The sequence below is a fragment of the Thunnus thynnus genome, chromosome 2 (assembly GCF_963924715.1).
Source record: "Thunnus thynnus chromosome 2, fThuThy2.1, whole genome shotgun sequence".
NCBI lineage: Eukaryota > Metazoa > Chordata > Actinopteri > Scombriformes > Scombridae > Thunnus > Thunnus thynnus.
The window spans coordinates 33,385,502-33,407,679 of NC_089518.1; the positions used below are offsets into that span (position 1 = coordinate 33,385,502).

At 39.5% G+C, this 22,178-nt stretch overlaps 1 protein-coding gene across 3 annotated transcripts in view; it reads right to left on the reverse strand.

Annotated features, from left to right (window-relative positions):
- Positions 1-1,233: 1,233 nt before the first annotated feature.
- The window catches only part of LOC137168579 (novel protein similar to human and mouse cyclin M4 (CNNM4)), a 55,629-nt gene continuing 34,684 nt past the window's right edge, over positions 1,234-22,178 (reverse strand). The window contains exons 5-9 of one of the 3 annotated variants that reach the window (XM_067571239.1): positions 18,553-18,649; positions 14,070-14,132; positions 10,861-10,917; positions 8,438-8,616; positions 1,234-8,018 (exon numbers count right to left, since the gene is read on the reverse strand). In XM_067571239.1, coding sequence (XP_067427340.1) covers positions 7,761-8,018; positions 8,438-8,616; positions 10,861-10,917; positions 14,070-14,132; positions 18,553-18,649 — 654 coding nt within the window. In that variant the 3' untranslated portion in view covers positions 1,234-7,760. The remainder of the gene's footprint in view (positions 8,019-8,437; positions 8,617-10,860; positions 10,918-14,069; positions 14,133-18,552; positions 18,650-22,178) is intronic. The other 2 variants (XM_067571247.1, XM_067571255.1) reach the window with 2 other exon arrangements.

Here is a 22,178-nt window from a genome sequence, read left to right on the forward strand (position 1 = left end):
CTGATGCTGTATTGAAGTATAAACTGTAACTCCTCAGCCATTATTTTTCCTCTGTGGGTGGCTCGGTCTATCCTGCAGAGCCGGTTTGACAAACAAAATTCCCAGTGATGTAAAAATCCAGGGTTTGCACCCAGGACATAATTGTTGTGAGGCAACAGCGCTAACTTCCGAGCCACCAATGACGGATATGGGACAGACTGCAACATTGTCTAGAACAAACAATAAGTGGATGTTTTGTCATCATGTGTCATTCATGGGACTTCATACGTGACTGAAAAACAGTTAACATTATCTGCTGTTACCGGCACTGAATACTGCTTCAAAGAATACTTACATCAAGAAGGAAAAAGGAAGGAAAATGAATTCCTTACCGTATTTAGCACGGAAAGTTTTTAGAAATGGTTATATCAAAATCAAGTGTTTAAATATTACAGATGGCACAACATTACGATAATTAATAACAACACCAAGTCTTATGGAAGCCCAAAACTGACCAAATAAGAACACAAACCTGCACCTACACCTGCAAAAACTCTGCCACAAATTCTACTTTTATGAAGCTTATTGATGATCAGTTTTTGTTGACATTATCAGAAATGTGATAATTCTATTTTATGTTTATTATTGAGGTCATAGCTGGTGGTTGTGTTGTACTGGACTGCATTATATTGGAAGTATAAATATATATATATAACATACATGAGGGGGGCAAAATATTAGAAACATTGCATTAGATTGTCCAAGTGTACCCAATAAAGTGGCCAGTGAGTGTTTATACGAATTTTCTTAGGAAAAATACATTTTAATTTCAGTTTGACTTTTATTTTTCAGCTCCTCAGTTTTCCCATCTTTTGTGTCTTGGCACATGTTTAATCCAGAGCTGCAACAAAATTATTTTGAGAATCGATTAATTGTTTTGAGGCATTTCTTAAGAAAAAATACTATTTTTCTTCAATGTGACTATCCTTTGGTTTCTTTAGTCTTCTATGATAAAATGAATATATTTGATTTATGGACTGTTGGTTGGGTCAAAACATTTGAGGCTTCACCTTGGGTTTTAGGAAACAGTGACCATTTTATAGATCAAACGACTAATTGTTTAATTGAGAAAATAACGGACAGATTCATCGATAATGAAAACAATTGTAATAATACATAAATAAAATGTAATCATTTATTAATTCCCAGTTATCCTCATGCTTCTTCAGGAAAAATGAGACCATCACAAATATCCATAGAGAAATATATCTCAGGTTTATTAATAACTTTCTTCATCTTCAAAACTCATTAAGACAGAAATTATAAAACAGTATTTACACCTTGTTTCTTTGTTTTGTTTTGTTATTTTTTTTTTTTTAAGTTAAAGCATGCCGGAGAGAATGAAGGACAATCAGTTTACCCCCCCCCCACACTCCCTCCCCCCAACGCCAGTCGCTCCATTCGCTCTGTTCCCAAATTAAATTCCATGACAATAAAAAAAAAGATTATTGTTTACCACGATTATTGACAGTGTTTTGAGGTACAAAAACATAACCAGACTTGATTCACACACACGAACACGCACGCACGCACACACACTGAACCCAAACCCAGTACAATTTAAAGCAGGTGGGGGGGGGGGGGGGGGGGGGGGGTACTCTAACTCAACACATACACAGGCGCACACACACATGAACAAAAACACCAACAAAAAACATTTGAACAATTTCAGCCTCATCTGATAAAAATCTACAAAAATTAACAAAAAACAGGCCGTTGAAATGGGAGTGTGTGTCAGGAATGAACACAAAAACTAAATCCAGTACAGTCACTGAAAGAGAGAGAAGGCAACAGTCAATGAGTCCATTAAGCTTTTCGTGTCTGTACAGACAAGACACATGACAGCAAAAAAAAAATGCAGTCATGTTAAGGAGTCTGTGAAGCGAGGATTATGAAAACTTGGTCAGTAACAGTATTTTGAAAGAGCTACGGAGCTGGCAACTTTGGCAAATTTTGTGGCTTTTGGGAAAATACTGCTTCCTTGCTAAAGTGCTTCCAGTTTCAAGTCTGGGCTGTTTGAATTTTCTTAACCCCCACAAATGAAGAACAATGGGAAGTTCTTGTTACGTAGTCATTAACAGAAGCATTTCTCAGAACTACATTAACCGCATTAGTTGAATTTTACATCAGTGAGGTGGCGATAACTCATGTTCCTCTAGCATTTAGTCACTGAGATTTTCTTTCATATGTTGTTCCTCAAAAGCTCACACCACATTGCCTCCACATTTACCACGTATCTACTATTGTAGGCCTACTAGTTCGTAAAAATTGAACAGTCATTTCAACAAAGATCAAAAATATTTTGCTTGGATTCAACAATATATCATGATTGTTAGCCTTAGTGGAAAAGTCAAAACTTTTTTTTCAACCTGTTGTCCAGCAGCAGGTTGTATTTTCAGAGGGTATTGTAATCCCAAAGATGTATACTATCTGCCCACAATGATGTAATATCCTAAGAAACCAACCCTTAAATCCAATATTTCCACAGACTGTGCGCCTGCCTTCTGTAAGCTGGCACAGCAGACTTATGTTCAGCAAACTAGAAGAGAGGAGTCTATGGAAAATATTGGATTTAAACGCTGCTTTTACCCCAAGAAAACATTTTATTAGGTTACAAAAATACAACCTGCTGCTGGATGTAACCAAATCACAGAGTAAATAAGTCATTGGCATGTTGTCAAAGCTTTATAGATGCTGTAGTGTTTAAATGCTAACAACAAAGTCATGTTTTATTCTAAAATGACATGGTTTTACTACCCACTGCAGTGGATACCATGTTTTAAGCCTCTATAGGGAACTTCCTGAGTTTTGGGGACTTCAGCTTTCAGTTCTTCCTTTACTTTTGAAGACAAGTTTTCCTCCCCAACCTTCAAATATCAGTGACTAGTCTTAAAACAAGAAGTAATCAGCTGCTAAAATCAACACATCCTCATAAAAAAAAAAAGACAGTATAGTTACATTTAGTTATGTTTATGCCATCTAGCAGCCATAGAAATGCACTCCGCCTTTCCAAAACTGTTACAAATCACCGTTAATGGATTTGTGGTGTGACTACTCTGTGGTTAAAGATATACTATGCAGGATTTGTCGGTTGGTGTTTGCATTCAGATAAATAAAACTTTATTTTCTGATTGTTTCACAGCGGTTACGTTGTAAAGCACAAATAAACACACCCACACCTCAGCACAACCCTGTGGGAAGGAGCCACATTGCCGGATTTTGAATGCAGAGCTTTATCCTGTCCGCTGTGGCAGAGAGACGGAGACAGTGATGTAACCCGGTTGCTATGCTACGAGTCCCGACCTCACACTTGCACTGGGGGCTACACACCCGCTGCCCAAAGGTTGGCACCCAGAAGCATCCCGAACACAGCAACAATAATAAGAAAACAAGGCAAAATACAGGCAGAGGGCTGAGTTTCCGTAGATAAATACAACACCACACACTTGAATGGGTCATAAGTGATGATTGAGAAGGATTACTTTTGTATGAGTCTATACACTGGTTTGTTGTTGTTGTTGTTGTTGTTTTGGGGAAAATCCTGCATGGTATACCTTTAAGGTCTGGTGTGGTTTAGGCATAAAAACCACTTGGGTTGAGTCAGGGAAAGATCATGGTTTGGGTCAAAAGGGTCACTTGAAATGTGGTTTATACTTCCTTAAAGTTATGCAACCTCATCATCATGGCGACACTTTTTTTTTTTTTAAAAATGTCCCGACTTGCAGTCAGAAACATGACGCTCACAGTTGAAAATGGGAAGCAAACACTGGTCTCCTTCAGAGGTCCACTATCCATCTGGCAGTGACCCAACCTGCCCCCTCCTAACGAGGCAAACTCAACTTATCAAGCCACCTTACATTATATACATACGTCATCTGAAATGTGTCACTTCTCTGGGTCATAATTACTACGGCTGCTAGATGGCATAAACGTAACTATAGGTTGTTTTTGCCGGCTGAATTTTATAGGCCTACCTACACTGTCGTCGTTCTTGTGAGGACCGGCTGGTTATAAACCACTTGTCAATAATGTGAGCAGTAGCTGGCCAATTGTGAAGAATCCATTTTTTTTTTACATTAGTTTTGGTTTGGATCCATCATAAAACAACCTATACATAACAGTTCAAATATTGACACCCCCCCCCCCAATCATTATTATGTCACAACATCCTGAACTATCATGAAAACCACAATCAGCAGTGCATAAAATACGCATTTTAGATTTTAATAATATTTATATTTAGATCATATTTCCCCCTCTTCGCTAATAAGGTAATTTTTGCCTTTCACCCACTGAGGTTCAACTCAACCAGTGAGATTACTAAAATTCCAGTCTTTTGTGATTTTAGTGTCGTGAAACACATTGAAATAAGATTAGTGTAACTGTGAACATTTTCCAGTTTAAAAAGAAAAGACAGTACCAATGTGTAAGAAAGGACAAGTGTTTTTAAGGCAGTGTGAGTAACACTGTGTTACACCATGAAACAAGCTCAGCAGCTCCCGTACGCTCCATCATAACGACCTCCGAGGTTCTGATCGAATAAACTGACCGTGACTGGTGTTCAATATTCAAATCCTTATGTTAACTGACAAAACATCAAGATCAATTCAGATTATTTTCAACTTGTAGATAAAATTATTGGTATACTGTTGAAAAAGACAAAACACCAGGACAGCTCAGACCCACGATGCATCAGCCCCATAAACCGAAACACAGAATTATTATTTTGATTATCACAACTCGTGTCTTTGGCAAAAATGTCGAACGCATGACATAATAAAAGATTTCTACTTGTTTCTGCAAAAATAAGTCAACTATCCATGACTACTTCAGGTCACTTGCTGCCTGCTTCAGAGGTTATTTATGTGTTAATTTGACTGGCTCAAATGTATGAAAATAGATACTAAGAACAAAACATTTTTAATGCACATCAAGTTAATTTTCTTGGGTCTTTTCTAAAACACTTATAAAATTTAGGCTTCCCCAAATGTGAAACCACAAGACTGTCAAAATATCAAGTCATTCCAATTCATTAGAAAACAGAAATGACGTTTTCAATCTGCACTGAAAAGCAGAAATAAGTGATTCATAATTCCTTACAGGAAGAGAGTTTATTTCAGTTAAATTATTATTTACTACAGAAGAGAATAGAGGCCTAATGACCAGTCGACCAAATAGTTAACCAAAACACTTCCTCACCTTTGAGTGACTATAACTTAGTGATATGAATACTCTGAAAAATGTCAGATTGTGTGTTGTGACTTTGAGATTAAGTGTTCAAATTAAATTGTTTTGGTGTGTACCCACTTCCCCGTCACCCTGTGTTGTCTACCATGTCCTAACCTGTTGGATTCACCTGTACGTTATACTGTATGTGTTAAGTGAAAGTTTAAAAAAATATTGCGATACTGAATGCAGAGCAAAAGGCAAAGAAATCTCAACTTTTCGTATGGTTGCAATGCATTCTGGTATACTGAGGCTGCTGTTAAGTGTAGAAATCAATCTCTGCTTCTTCCGCCGTGGATGTCCCATCAATACTAAACATTTGCGCCTAAATAACGAAACTGAAAAGCTTTGATTTTAAACACAAAAACAAACCCCTTGTGCGTTTTACTGTTCATGTTTTATAATAATAAAAACACCTATGAAACACCGCTGTAGTTCTGCTAGAAATCAGACTAAAAAAAAAAAAAAACAACCGTCATAAGACACAAAATTTGGCCCAGAACAAAAACAAAGCACCTCTGACGGTAGCTGTGTTTATATCTGAGGTTTTAAGGTAAAATTTTCTGTTAAAATCTCATCGGAAGGTACAGTAAAAATATAGCTGGAGTGTGTGTATGAGTGTGTGAAGATCTGTGAAAAACATGCATTGTGATAATCATAAAATATACGACATTGTTTCCCCCCCCCCCCCCAAAAAAAAACAACGGTGAATATTTGGCTGATGTCAGGGCTGAGCGGCGTGTTTGGCTAAAGAAGAAATGCAAACGACAGCGACAAAAAAAATAAGTTTGCCGTTCAGTAAGCTAGAGTTACCCTCATCCCCCAGATCTGATTAAAAACAGGAAACCCAAAACATAACCATTGAATGCAAAGGAACATTTAACACGTAAAAAAAAATCTCACAATGAGGCAAAAATTTAAAAAAATCACATTTCTCACCCTCCTCCCGTCGACAAAAATGTACACACACACACACGCACAGAACAAAACTGTAAGCAAAATAAATAAAGTTTCAGATTTCTTAAAGTATTTTCTACTCAGGAGGTCATTAAGTTTCCCTCTTTGTTTGGTTTCTGTTCCCACCAACTCAGGTGATGGCCATTTTTGGTCACATACACACTCAACACACACACACACAGACACAAACAGACACAATCAGACTACACACCCTCTCTTTACAAAGTAGGAAAGGACTCGCAAAGTTTCTACGAGGATCCGTCTCATCGCTCTCAAACACCTTCACCTCTGTGGCTTTTTTTTTTGAAAACGGATTTCTTTCTTCACGACTTGATAAAATCGAGGCGCGAAGAAAAGAAAAACAAAAAGGTTTCTCAGAGAAGAGGAGCTGTTTGAGAGCGGGATGGCCACGGTTAACGTACCCTACACATTTAACTGAAAACATTCATAATCATATTGATTGTCTTAATCACGATACAGACTGACTGCCTATCGGTGCTGAATCTCTTTAACAACTCTGGGATATAAAGGCCCTGGGCTACTTTACTGCTTCTATCTAGGAAACAAGAAGGAAAAAATATATATATATATAGAAATCCACCCCAAATCCTCCCCCCCCTCAAAATAAAAAAAAAAAAAAAAAAAAAAAGAGTCTTGTGTGTCCGTCTCACACTCAGAATTCATCAATAAATATCTCTCTCTATAAATTTCTATGGAACATATATTACTTTGTTTGAACTCTGCTGACATGCTCTTTGTCTTCTAGCTGTATGGATGAGGCGGGTGGGGGTGGGGGTGGGGGGTGGGGTGGGGAGGGGAAGCAGGTTGCTACACATGCGGCGGCGGGTTGGTTTTGGTGAGCAAAGTGCGACTTTCAACCATGCTTAACGTGTATGTACGCCGAGAGAAAGAGAGAGAGAGAGAGAGAGAGATGGGGGGGGGGGAGGAGGGCGGATTCTCCCTGAGTCTCGTTGTTTAGGGACAGTGAATTGGAACCAACACACACACACACACACATTTAAAAACACACACACACACACATACACAGAGAGAGAGGAAGGACGTTGCACATCGGCGAGGCCTCTGAACGCTGATGACGTTGATAGGCGAGAAGGGGAGGAGTGTTCTGGTCCAGATGAGCAGGTCCTTCACATCTCTGCAGTCAGTTAATACATTAGGCAGCATGTATACACACACACACACACATACACACACACATACACAGGGACATACATACAGATACTCCTTGATGTGAATGAACTACCATAGATGAGTGTTGGGTTTGTTGTGAGTCTCTTTATGATGGTAAATGGATGACGCAAGTTCCCACAATACACTTTGGCATGTCTGTGTGTGTGTGTGTGTGTTCTGTTTAATCCTTGCATATGTACACAATATGCCTGCAAAGCCTGTCTCTCTCTGATACACACACACACACACACAGACTCCTCCCGTCCTCAGCGTAGTAGTGCATGCGTGCAAACGTAGGAGGATGGGGGGCGGTGTGGTGGGCGGGGGTGGGGTGGGGGTGGGGGGGGTCAAATGCTGTTTTCCAGTTGGCTGTGGTGGTTGGCTGTGTGCGGCGAGTTCTGCTCGTTGAGGAGGAGGAGCGTCGTCTCATCGGGCCCGTTCTCCGTCGGGGTGGAGTCCGCGCCCAGGTCCGTGATGGTGGTGTTGACGGTGGCGGGGGGCGTGTTCTGATCTACGCGAGCCGTGTTGTGGCCGCTCTCTGGGGACTGGGGCGTGCTGTCCAGACGGGACGCCATCAGGCCGTTCTGGTACTGGGACCGTGTGATCTGAAGGAGAGAGAAAGGGGGGGGGGGGGGGCGATAAAGCTGAGAATGTGCACCTCGCCTACAACTTTTAAAACAAAACTTGCAGGATACGGCTAGTAGGTATCCACAGCCTGATATAACTTATTCCTCTGTGCTGTAGACAAATGTTGTTGTCCAAAAACTAGTAGAAACACATCAATGAGTCACACCGTCTACATGACATGTTCCTTCATCCCTGAAGACAAATACGAATACCACACACTATGTCACTGCACAGTACACCAGTAGTCATCGATTCTGTGAACATTTAGATGTTTATGATTCATCTAACTGTGTGAGTCAGGTCCTATCTTCCAAATCACAGCTACTGTATTTGTAAGTGATTCTCCCCTGCTGTAGCTGCTTCAAACTCACAGATTCTAACAACACTGATGACTAACCTTGACGAACTGCAGGTCGGTGAGGGCTCGGACGTAGAAGTCGGGTGTGTACTGCTGCGACGGGATGCTGTTGTTGAGCTGGCTGTTGCTGCCGCTGACAGACAGAGATTCAGTCCGGTCTGCTCCGCTCAGAGAGGCCGTGCGGTTCAACCCGCTGAGGTGCGAGGGCGAACGAAACTCTGCGGACACATGCGCACACACACACACACACACACACACACACAAGATAAAAAAAGATTATTAACATCTCCTCTCGGCGATCATACAGAACTGTGTGTTGAAGATCTAACAGGCCGTCCTGCGTACATAAATAAAACAGGAGACGATGTTTATCGGTACAGAAAGCTGCGGCGTTGTTTTTGATGTTCTGTTTCAAAGCCGTTCATGAATTTACGTCTTTATGATGCAAACACAGATCAATGGGAGACGCTGTGAGCACAAGATGCAGTGTAAGTTCAAATGCAGGTTAATAATAATGATATGAAGGGATATGACTAATTAGTGACACACAATACAATCTAAACAAATGTTGTATAAAATCTGTGAGAGCAGGGAGACACAGAGGGGGGCCAGAAAAAGGAGGTTAATTTATTTCATCCACTCAACACACAAAATCGTGACCAACTCTTTGTTTCACTAATTTAGCTGCGTGACCGGCAGTGACACACAAAAAATTTCCTAATAGCATGATAAACAGTGAGTCAGCTTGTGTTTACACGGATGCTTTACACGAACATGACTTGCAATTTACTCACAGATTTAAGATAACAGTGTTTTTTTTTTACTGAAGGTTGTGAAGTGCAGGATGCAAGATAACACACGGCTCATTAACAGAGGTGGAAACAACTATAATATATCGGTATACTGCCGAGCCCAGACGCCGTAATCCTTCAAAAGTACATTTGTTTTATTCAAGCTACATGAGGAGTTTATTTGGCACAAAGAGGAGCATAGACTGTCTAAAGCTTTAACCTTTTAACACCCGCTGCTCACAATCAGGACACTATGTGGGGCAAGGATTGCTAGTGCTATGAAAACTTCAATTAATATAAACATATAAAAAAGTGTATTTATAAATAAAACTTATGTCACGGCAGAGTATATTAAGAATGTTCTTGATTTATCATTTTATCTATAAAATGTCATAAAAATAATCATCCCAATATCCCAGAGCTGAATTTACAATAATATAAAACAGAGAAAAGCAGAAAAAACTCACATTCAAGGAGCATGCGAATGCAAATGTTTAGCATTTTTGTTTGAAAATTGTCTCAAATGATTAATCAGTAAATAGAATAGTTGCTTATTAATTTTCTGTTGACTGACTTGATGGATTACTGGACTAATCATTACAGCTCTAGAGTATACAGCGGACACTTTACAGATATGGTGTCCTAGGAGGTTGGGTGTTAAAGGGTTAAAAGTGCCTAATTTGAAAATAAATGCAACTTTTTTTAGTCCATTTACACTGAGCTTTTTTTTTTTGAGGATTTTAAAGGAAGTCCAGGTTCAAAAATGGTTCACTTTTACATCAGAAGTTGGGACCAATTCCAGCAGGTTTGGTCTGGTACTCTGAGTCATAGTTGTGAATAGTTTCTTTTTTTAGGATTTTCCTAAAAAACAATATGTATAGACTCATACATCACCACATCATCACCTACGACTCACTAGGAGCACATGACAGTGTATTTATCTGCAGATACCCTGCCCTCTGCTGCTGTGTTTCAGGACGTTTCTGGGAGTCATCTTTTGGGACGTGGGTGTGTAGCACCCAGATAATGACAGCACGCAGGGTGTGAGACTGGGACTCATAGGGTGGCAACGCTGCCTCCGTCTCTCTCTCCTGCTCTCTGTCTGTGTCATGGATGTGTAAAGAGAACCGGTCTGTTTCTGTTTGACTGAGGGACAGAGCAGAGAGGCCACAGCGGACAGGATGAAGTTCTGCATTCACACAAAATCTGGCGATGCGGCACCTTCCCGCAGGGTTGTGCGGGGTCTTGGCGTGTTTATTTGCACTTTAGAACGTAACCGCCGTGAAACGATCAGAAGCTCCCTCTCTTCATCCGCTCTCTAGCTCGCTCGACCGCCGCTGCTCTCTCTCCGGTGTTGTCGAGAGCTGGGAAGGAGGGGTCAACTTTGAATCCTGCATAGTATGACTTTAATAACAAGAACACGTACGAATTGGCTCCAGGCCTAAAAGTGTTCCCTGACCTAGTTATTTTCCACCTCTGCTCAAACATATTGAAACCACAATGACTAACATTCATGTGCATCATCCAGCCGATGGTTTCCTGAAGTCTGTATTGTGGCATGCTGATGTCATCCAAACGAAACCATACTGTTGAATGTATCACCCACACACACACACACACAGACACGCGCACACTCCACACGCAAGCTCACCACCAGCGGTGTATTATTACCAGTAGGTGTGAGTCTTCCAGCAGGGGGCCTCAGTGAGTCATAGGAAACTGTTTTACCTGGACATGTCAACTGCGTTAGCTTTCATGGAATTAATGTAGCTAGTTAATCCTGGATATCTACAACTACATTCTAGTTAGTGGTTAGACTTTACTTAGTCATGAAACAATTTTTTATTATGTTGATATTAAAGACGGGAACTTTTAAGATCCAGTAGGGAACTTTTCTTTATTTAGATCATGTTAACTCGTGTTTTTCTATATTTTTCTTATTGTCAACAAATCTCATGTGCAGAGACAAAGCAACAGTGAACTGATCCTACTTAAAAGTGTTGTGTGTGCATCCAAAGTCTGATATATTGTATTCCTCTGTGCCGTAGACCTCTGTTGTTGTCCAAAAACTATTAAAAAAGCATCAGTGAGTCACACTGTTGCATTTGGTGACAGGTTCCTTCACCACAAAGAGTTTTGGCTCGTTAGTTTGTTTAGAAACGGCTACAAAGACTAATAACAGGGATTTTATAAGTCATTGAAGCCGTTTCAAACCAAACTACTATGACTGTAACCTTTGTGGCAAAGGAACCCAGGTAACGGTGTGGCTCATTGATGTGTTTTAAATAGTTTTTGGACACTATGGCACAGAGAAATACAATATATCAGACTTTAGATGCACACACAACACTTCTAAGTAGGATCAATTCATTATTGGTTTAGCTCTGCACATGAGATTTTTTTGACAATAAGAAAAATATAGAAAATCGCCAGAGATAACCTTTGAAAAACTATGCCTTGCCAAAGCACTAGCTTTGATAGACTCTTGAAGCCTTTTAGCATGTGACAGAGTAACAAAGTCCTGTTTTTTTGCCAAAACCTAACATTTGGTTTCTTTATCTTACTTTTTCTCAGCTTCAGTCACATTACACATCACAAACATACAGTTAAACCAAAACATGAAACTAGACTGTCAGATATTTAGATACATGTCTCTGCAACCTTACGTGAGGCTTTCCTTTTAAAAACTTTTCTGCCTTGGCTGTAATTCATTTAGTGTTAAAACTTAAGAGAAAAAGGTTGCCTACTGGATCTTCAAGAATAATAATCAAGGAGGTTTTAAAACAACCAACTTCTAGTTGTGACCTGGTGCTCGCAGAGTGATTAGTGTTTTTAAAATTAAAGGTGGACAAGTGATGGACCCAATTCCAAACAACAATCCTCACTCCTACCCATATCCAACATCTTCTAATGAAAAGTATCAGAGGTAAAAAAAGAAAAATATGCTTATCTGGTACAAGACAGTTGAACTAAAATCCTAATTTCATATTCACAAGAAGCAGGACTGAGTAGGTACTGGGATTTAATTTAGAACTGGGCGTTTGTGTTTAAATGGAGTAGAAATTATTTTTTGTGCTCTACCAAACTACAAACTATTTAAGCTGCGATTTGGTCATGAAAACTAGGGTTGATACTACATCATGATAGTGAGGGAGAGGGAAAAAAAAACATCAGAAATTAAAAATCCCAGGTTGTATCTCAATAGCTCCGTGCATTCTCCTTCATTATTTTTTATTGATTTAAAATCTGAAACTTAAACAAACAGGAAGAAACCATCTGAAGCTATTGGGATGCATCCAAAGTTGACGCTGCAGAGAGCAGACAGCTTAACCCCTCGAGGGGCTTCGAGTCTCATCTGGGTGTCTCGTGATGTTGTCCTATTCTTCTCCATCTTAGAGGTGTCATGTGATTGTTTTCTGTCCCCAAGCGCCCTCACAGTTTAAGATTTGTGCTGACATTTTGGCAGATACGCTCTTTGATCAACTTTCTTGCCGTGCAAGATCCAAAGAACCTGTGCCTGTTTCACACCTTCATCTCCAGTGTATTCCTGGTCTCCCTCGCGTTACGCTAATACTGTAGCGCACTGTAAGGTTAGTGTTGGCATCATCTCTAAATGAAGTCAACCTGCATGACTCTTCTTCTCCTGTATTTTCAAATCCAGGCAGAATTTCTCATTTAATAATTCAGAAGATAAGGGTAAAATCTGAACTTGTTTTCACAGAACCATATCATGTCTTCACCAGTTTCTCTTGTCATTGATTTAGTCTAAAATGCCCTCATGCAAATGTATCAATTCTATTTTCCTAATTTACTCTCCTCAGCGTATCTCAGCCATGAACACAGAACCTTGGCCCTGACCCTCTTGCAAACGTACGTAGCTTGCAATTTTCAAAGACCCGAAATTTATTTAGCTGTTCGAAACTGTTCTGCATGTACAACATTTGCTAATTCCCCAAAATGACAAAATGAGATAAATAAAATGATTAGTTTTGAGTACTAAGGCTTAAGAAGGCACAGTGGTGAAACTACTTCCAAACCCTGTTTACACCTGGTAATAATATATGATTAGATATCTAAATATTTTATCTGGATAAGAAAATAACTATGCACATTGTGATCCACAGACAGATTACAGAGGTATCCAGATGTTTGGTGATTCATACAGTGTGTACATTGTAGAAAATCTGTCACCATAAATAGAAACATCACCTCTGTGGGCAAGATTTTAATCACTGTGGATACAAATTATTTTACAGCAGATAGAAACGTTACCAAAAGTAGATCTTCATCACTGCACTGTCTAAGAGAGAGTTATTGACACCACTGCAGGAAATATCCATGTTAGACAGTAACATATGCTGACCTACACCAGATGCAGATAAAATTAAATGCAAATGAAATGTTGGCTCGATAAAACCAGGTGTAAATGAGGTCGACTTGATTGAAAAAAAGAGCTTATTTGCCAAAAAGTAGCTGTTATTTGTAACTCTTTGCTGTCCTTAAAGGGTAAACTGACAGTGACACATGGGGAAGAGAACTGCTGCCGCACTGCCGTCTTTGAACCTGTTGCACCTTTGGCCACAGCACAATCAGTGATGTCATAGCAGGTATTTCGAGCATCATTGATGAGAGCGTGCTCACAAGTGCAACTCGTAATCTTTTCTTTTAGCCCATAGAAAGCAGTGCTGGAGAAATCTTCTGCCCTCTGTGATCGGGCGTTAATTTACCCTTTAACAGATTTCTAAGACAACGTCTACAAAATTTTCTAAGCCACACCTGGCGAATCAAGAGCCAGGCAACTGAACTCTAACCCGCCCACCCACCCCCCCAAACCCTCGCCCATCCTTGGTGTTAAAGGACCCAGACATGCCGGAGGTTACCTGGCAACCGAGAGAACAGAGAAAACCTCTTAAAGGAGAGGTGGCGAGGACGAGGTGCAGCCACTGAGAGGAGAAAAGGAGGAGGTGATCGATGGGACAGAGGAGGGAGGGGGATGAAGGGGAAGGGGGAGGGAGAGTCAGTGAGACAATGGGAGACAGAGAGAGACAGGTCTGCTTCCAGACTGGGTGAGGACATGCAAAACTGTGGAGAAATTCTGCTCTGGGAACGTCTTGTCAGGTATTTTCCTTGAGATGTTTTGCACAGTTTCTGAGAAATAAAACTTCTCAGAAGCAAAGACTGCTCTTGTTACATCAACTAATAGTTGGATGAATTGGGGGAAGGAGCCTTGGAAATGAAAAAAAAATATGTTTCATACATCACAATCTGCACCTTAAGTTCCTGAGAGAGTGAGGAAGAGAGAATAGAAAGAGGAGAAAGGCTGGCATCAACATTTTAAGGCTGGTATGGCTACTTGTGTGCTAAGAAGGGTTTTAATTCCAACCCACTAATTAGCTCCTTCAGGTAAAGGGGAGGAACACATTAGTGTAATCACCTGCTGAGATCAGTTGAAATGAAAACATATAGACTGTTTGCCATAAATGACACACAATTGGCCATCGTTGCCCTAAATGACACCTTAAATTGTTGCTAAGACTTGCTTGAAGACCGCGCTCCATTTGGCCATGCCGGTGTACTGCTTGTTATGTGGCGGCAAGCGTGAGAAAACCTGATAAAATGTAGTGTGCATGATGTGGCACATCCTGAGTTTGTAGGTTTGACGTTTGATCTCCATCACAGCTTGTGTTCTTCCTCAAACTGCATGACATGCAAAGTAAGCTTTTGCTTCACTACATGACACGACATTGAAATAGGGCTTAAGCATTGTCTACTATGACTCAAGATTCAAGGTAAATTGACAAACTGTCTCTCAGATTGTCCTCTCTATTCTCAACTCTTCATATTTGTCAGATCGGGCCATTATCGGGTCGATATTGTGTTGTCTGATCTTGGAATGACCAGATGTTCAGGCCAAAAACAGCAGTGCATTAAAATAAATGTATGGGTGCATTGTCAGCTGTGTGTTGTAACGGGTACTTTTCAGACAATAAAGTATTATCCAAGAAGGTCAGTTTGAGTAATACATCCATTAGTTTGTCTTATTAAAAACCAAAATGTTGCACAGCAAGACTTTCAATACTCGAAAGATCATTTTATACTCTGTAAAAACGACTGCCGGGTAAACAGCAGTAATATAATGTTCTTTTGCAAAGTAATCTACCAGGAATGTATGTGTGCACGTATTTGATTGGCTAGCGTATTGTGTTGCAGGATGACGCCTCAAAAGTTGAGTGAAGTTCAACTTTTTTGCCGGATGGCCCTGTTTTTTGGGGGGGTTTTTTGCCACTAGAGTCACTAACACAATGGTTATTGGAATAAATGAGGTGACTGCTGCAAGGTAAAATGTTGGTCTGAGCACAGCCTACAAGTAGCAAACAATGCAAACAAAGAAAGGAAAAATCAAACTGACACAACTGGCAGACAGGAGTAAGACAGGAGGGATTATTTTGTATTTAAAGGAGTGACATTGAGAGAGTGGGAGAGAGAGAGAGGGAGGTCAGGAGTTCAAAAGGCAGACGATATTTCACCAACCAGTTACTCATTTCCTCCATCCAACACATGAATGCTCCCAGTGCCCTCAGTGAACTCTCTCTCTCTGTCACACATCTCAATGAGTTCGAATCCTTTTTCTCCTCCAACATAAAACTGGATGTTTTCATCTAACACTTTATAAAAGTACACATTTTTTTTTCCTGCTGGGCATTTTTTTTAATTTATCTAATTTGATTTAATGAACACATCCTCTATGAATCATCTGTTCACTGCCGTCAGATGTTCATAAGCAAGTCATTGAGGTCATAGAAGAGGAGGAGGTGAACGAGGACACGTTGCACCAGAGAATTGTGTTTGCATGTATTTGTTTAACTCGAAAACAAATCCCAGCATTTGTTAAGGTACGTGGACAGTTGCTTCACGTTTGATTAAACAACATCGCGTGATATAACATGTATTTAAAAAAGAAAAACACTTTTCAGGTTTTCTCAAATTTAAGTTTCTTTCTTAGAACAAATGTTGTGAATTACATGAAAATATCTGAACCACAGCGTGTGTAAATGTGTGACTAAATAACTGGCAAGACTTTAGTCAACAAGCAAATTCCACACAGTTTTATGTAAAATGGTGTGATGTGGAAGTTTTACTAAAGTTAAAGTCTCAATAATGTTTAATGACTATAATATAAGTGACATATTGTTATAAACATTTACACCAGCAAAGGTTAATCATAAAATTATATGTTTTATTTTGGGTCCTATGAGGTTGCACTACTTTCTTTTTATGTAATGATTACATTGTCCACTAGGTGGAGCTGTTTATCCTCCTGAGATTAATTGTACAGTATCTGGATGTAAATACTGTAGTTGACCTCTGGCTATTATTACCATTTACTGTCCCTGTATTGTTGTTATGTGTCGGCTACCTCTGTGTTCAGCATCAATTAGTGACAGCCACATAGGTGAATTGTAGTTTCAATAGAGTTTTGTAACGGCAGTAAACTGTCTTTCAGTTTTAATTACACACTGACTCATAACATCTTAACTAAATTCTATATAAACTTGCTTAAACAGGCAATCTTGTGAAGCTGTTGTGTTCTCAAAAAGCAAGAAGGAAGTGATGTCAGACTTCTGAATTCCATGTAAATGATGCGGCCTCTTATTTTGCACGTCTCATCGTTATTCAGCACGGCACGATTTGCACATCTCTCCTCTGAGGAGAGCTCCCGCGTGTATTCAAGGGCATTTTTATTTAATAATTTGTTTTTAATCTGTATTATTCTGTTATTATTGTGTGATTGCTGTAAAGCAGCAATTGTATATGTTACACATTTTTACTCTCCTTTCAGAGCTTGTGCTTCAATCCCTTTCAGTTAACTCCAGGTCACATCTGTACTTATAATCCAACTACAGTTTCAGCGCTTTATCTTACATTATCCTTCAATTCTTTTCTTTATCTGAACATGCTGGTAATCTGTGTATTTCATCTTACTTTTACTCTTTCTGGCGATGTTGTTTAGCTTTTTGCTTTACAGGCAAAACATTTCAGCTCTCAGGTTTTAAGGCAATGCATTGTACGTTCATCTCCCTGCTTTCCATGCAAAACGTTTATACTTTCAGCATTTCCAGGCAATTCATTTCAGCTTTCAGCTTTGATAGTATTGCAACTTTAATCCGGCAAAACATTTCAGTTCTTAGCTTCTTCAGGCGGCACACTTCAGCTTCCGACTCTGCTGCTATTACACATCAGCTTCTGGTTTTTTCAGTAATGCAGCGTGAGAAATTTCAGCTTTCAGCAATCACACACATTTTTTTTTTTTTTTTTTTACACAGGAAATGCATTTTCTAGTTTTTTCAATCTCTTTTTTAAATATGTCTTTTAGCTTATTCTGTATTTTATTTTTACTACTGAGTAATAGAGTGAAAATTGTCTGTACTGTGCTGCATTGACATTTGAAGCATCTACCGTATCTGTCCATCAAATTTTAACCGACATGTAAACAAAAACTGTTCTGTGCTTTCACACTGTGGTAGATGGTGGGTTAAACAAACATTATAATAGGTGAAAACCCTTTCCTGAAGCCTGCATTCAGAACATATATTGCCTCTTGCATTATGTAAAATGTGCATTTCTCATCTAATACCATTTATAGCAGGGATACACAATTTTTTTTTTTTTTAACTTTAATACCTCAACTCAGGGTATCCACCAAAACCAAGAAGTGATCCAGTATTAATGCCCTCTTTTCCCTGAATATAAAATTTGTATTCCTCACTGGGTGAAACTCATTGGAATTATTTTAATGGACAGTAACATGAGGTCAGACGTTATTGTAAAAAGTGAGAAGTAAAGTAAAAAGAAAGTCGGCATCCTGCTGTGACTGTATGAATGTAACTGATAACAGAATCAGTTTATAATGACATTGACAAAGAAACTGTATTTAATGTGGATCGATCATCAGTAAAATCAGTTTCGGTGCTGATAACTATCCAGAGGTTTGAAATGGTGCATCTCAATTTATAATAGTGCAGAATACTGGAAAAATATTACCTATATTTATCTATTTAAATGAATGGAACACTTAAGTACCTTAATTATATTTATTAACTATGTTTAAGTCTTTCTCTTCTATTCAACGTAATATTTTACTGATGGCAGAGGAGGCTGTTATCTTCTAAAATTTTACCACTAGGTGGCAGCAGAACCCTTTAAACCTGAACCATTACACTGCAAATACTAGTTACTAGATTCCTTATAGTAGATTAATTACTTGTGCACTAATATTGAACAAATGATACTAGCTAATCCAAGGAGAAGAGAAGAGAGGGAGGAGAGGAGGAGGATGGGGGAGAGACGGGGTAGTCGACTCACCCAATGTGGGAGCACTGAGCGCCATGACACCGTAGTAGGAGAAGGGTCCAGTCTCAAACTTCATGTTTTCATTGCCGGCCTCCACCTCCACTCGTCCCTGACAGAAACAACAGAAACAACAGAGACAAACACGGATGATGTGTGAGAGATTACAGCTTTATGACAGATGAGATTCACTCGATATTCCTGTATTAGCATAAACACAGTAACATAATATTAGGCCAGCAGTTATGTTTTTCCTTATCAATTAGTTCTATGACATAATATCTGAACTAATGACAAATATAATGCAAGCGAACACCCAAAGTATTTATTTTACAACATGACTAGCAAATGTGATGGTATTCTCACTTGATAAACGTCAAGAATATATTTTCTAATATTCATCTATTTGAACAATTTAGCCATCAGTACAATACATATACATTCATCATCATTCAACATCTTTATATCCCTTTATTGCCGACCCAGATGAAATAAAGGAATGGACGACAGGCTCCAGTGTATCCATCAAAAACTGTGAGACACGTTGAGACGCTTTGTTTCACTGGATTCTAGCTGAGGTTCAATCTGAAGCCAATGTTTCGGTACTTTTTTAAAATTGATCAATTTTAATTTGAAAAAAAGTGCAAAGAAAGGTGCAAAAATTCAGCGTTTCCCCTGGAATGTTGCTTTATTTGAAGATGAAAGGCCACTGAAACATCATGTGACACAAAAATCTCTATTTAAAGTCACATGAATTACATTTTTAGGCAGCTCATCGGCTCCGTTAGTGTCCAAAATACGTCGAAAAATCACGTCAAACCCTCATCTTTATTACAGCAGAACCAGGTAACAATGACTTGACGATATCAACTTTTTTAGAAAGACTAATATTGCCTAGTAACCCTGACTTTGGGTTTTTGGAGTTGCACTGTCTGGCCAGTAGAGGGCAGCACAATCACAGCTCAAAACAAGGTGGCCTACAGTATTTATTAGTGATTATTGGAAAGGCTCTAAATCATTTGGAGAAGGAAACATGTTCACTTTGTCCTCGTTTAGACACCAGTAAAGCACCCTATAAATCAGGATTCCTAAATCTGCCGAGTAGTGCGAGTTCAGATGGACGGTGTGATGCTAATGCGGAGAGGGGGGGGGGGTGACCGGACTTAATAGAGGCTCTTTGTAAAAACTTAATTCAAGGGTGCAGAACACACACAAATGGAGAAATTAGAGACAGGGATGGAGATAGAGCGATGCCAGGACAGAAGAGAGGACAGAAGGAGGCCTCTGTGTTGGTACAGAGAGTTGGCCCGAATCGGCCCGCTGGAATGTGTGAACTGCAGCAACAACACAGCACAGTTAATCCACACTGTCGTCCCTCCTTCCCTCCATCCCTCCATCCTCCCATCCCCCTTCACATGGACTGAGCTGATGAAAGCAGAGCAGGTGGTAAAATAAAAGAGAAACCAAACAGAAGGGACGAATAAGACATTGCAGAGGAGCTCGCTACATCTAGCGGCGATGATTAAATTGGGGCGTTTTTAAAAGATTTTTAATTACAGGGTCCCTTTTCATTCTTCTTTCAAACAAGAGTCTTTACTCTGCAGAAGTTAGATTTGTAGAGAATAAACTCTGCCGGACCTTTTGTACAAAGTAACGTTGTGCTGCAAAGTCTTCCTTAAATCTATGCAACACAAATTTAAATTATAGTCAGGATTTTAAGGTTTCCAAGCTTATCAAATACGATAGGTTATGGTGCAACCGTTTAATCCCATGGCATCTTGGGTTAATATTTCACTCAGTCTAGCTTCAGGAAACATCAATACAGTGTTGGAACAAGCAGAAACAGGATACATATTATGTTATGTCCTAAAATGAAAGCTTGTTTTTCTAAATTTGTATTAAAGTTGAAGGTAAAAATGATTATGAGGTTAAAAAGGCTGCATTTGTCCAACTCAACTGTTTGTAAAAAAACAGCCGATTGGATTTATTTTACATTAATGGGTCAATCAAATCAGACTCTCATTATTCACTTCTATGCAAGTTTATCTTTAAGACCTCCCGGAATGAACTGTTATGACAGAGCAAGCATTTACAAACATAAACTCCTGCTATTTTAAGGTTCATGCCGGTGTTGAAACCTGGCTTGGATATTACAGGAGAGGCAGGGGGGAGAGGGAGGGTGACGAGCGTCTCTGTCACTAAACAACTCACAACGTCTCCCCGCGGCTCCGCAGCGAGAGCTTCACAACCGATGTCAACACCGATCAGAGCTAAACTCGTCTAGACGCTGTTGCCGCCGCTACTTCTCTGACACAGCATCTACATTTAAAGCGCAAATCCGACTATTTAGCTGGTTTTATTTTTCTCATAACCATCAATTCTGACTCTATTCAGTCTTGTTTGCTTGGTATCATCCCTCCAAATCCCGACAACCTAGTAAATTCTCAAAAAAATAATCTGAAGCAGGTTTTTCAGCACACTGACTGCTCGTTTTGGGATGACACAGCAGTGCAAAAATGTCAATAAAAATGATCTGCAGGGACACTTTTCATCTAACATTTTGGTGCTTACTAGTCGTAGTACTTCCTTACTTACCCGCTCTTGGGCTGCAACTAACAATTATTTATATTGCTGACTAATCTGCCAGTTATATCTTTAAAAAGGTTAAAAAAAAAAAAAAAAAAAGCCAATCACAAGATCTGCTTGTTTTGTCAGATTAACAGTCCATCAAAAAGATATTTTATTTTCTATGATATAAGACAGAAACACAGCAATTCCTCAGTCAATATTTGGCATTTTTGCTTGCTTACATGACTAATCGATTATCAAAACACTTCTTTTTGATCGATTGATCAACCTATAGTTTCAGCATGAACCCTTTTCTGACTAAAAGGCAGCAACCTGTGGAGCAAAATAATCAAGGAATGTTGTTATTATTTCCCTAAAAAGGAAATATACTCAAGTCTGTGACATGTTTTGAATACTTCAGATGTTTCGGTGGTTGGTGTATGTGGTGTCCGGGGTCAAAAATGTGCCATGTCATGTCTTTAGGCTCGTACTTAGTCCACATACTCACAGCCAGAAGCTCATTAGCTGCCCTACTAACGTTAGCACGTGAGATAAACAACTCTCATCACACCTAGCGTTCTCTTGAAGGCTTCTGCTTTCTGTTTTTTTTCCTTTTCTCATGATTCAGCTTTGAGGTTGAGGAACAGCTTTGATTATTCAGTTGTTTTTTTTGTTAAAACTGTGAAACCATATTTTTTTAATGAGGACGATCTTCCCATCTGTCAACACTCAGCTCCTTATGTGAGAAGATTCTTATTTTTTCATCTTCATATAAAAAGAAAGGTAAATTCACTCTGCACATATGACTTTGCTGGTCCAAACTTATCCCGTTACACACGTTTTACACCTGCCTCGGTACAGCTACGGGCCTCTACCTTCGGCCACTGAGTAATCAGAGGTCGAATGCCTTGCTCAAGGACGACTCGCTGCTGAAAAGAAGGGCGAACATTCCCTGCAAACCTTTTCTGGCCGCCTGATGTTTCTTTCATAATCCTACATTTCTTCAACTTATAGTTAACATGCAAGGTTTACCGCAGCGTGACTTCTTCATCTGACCCTTATGACGAAGGTTA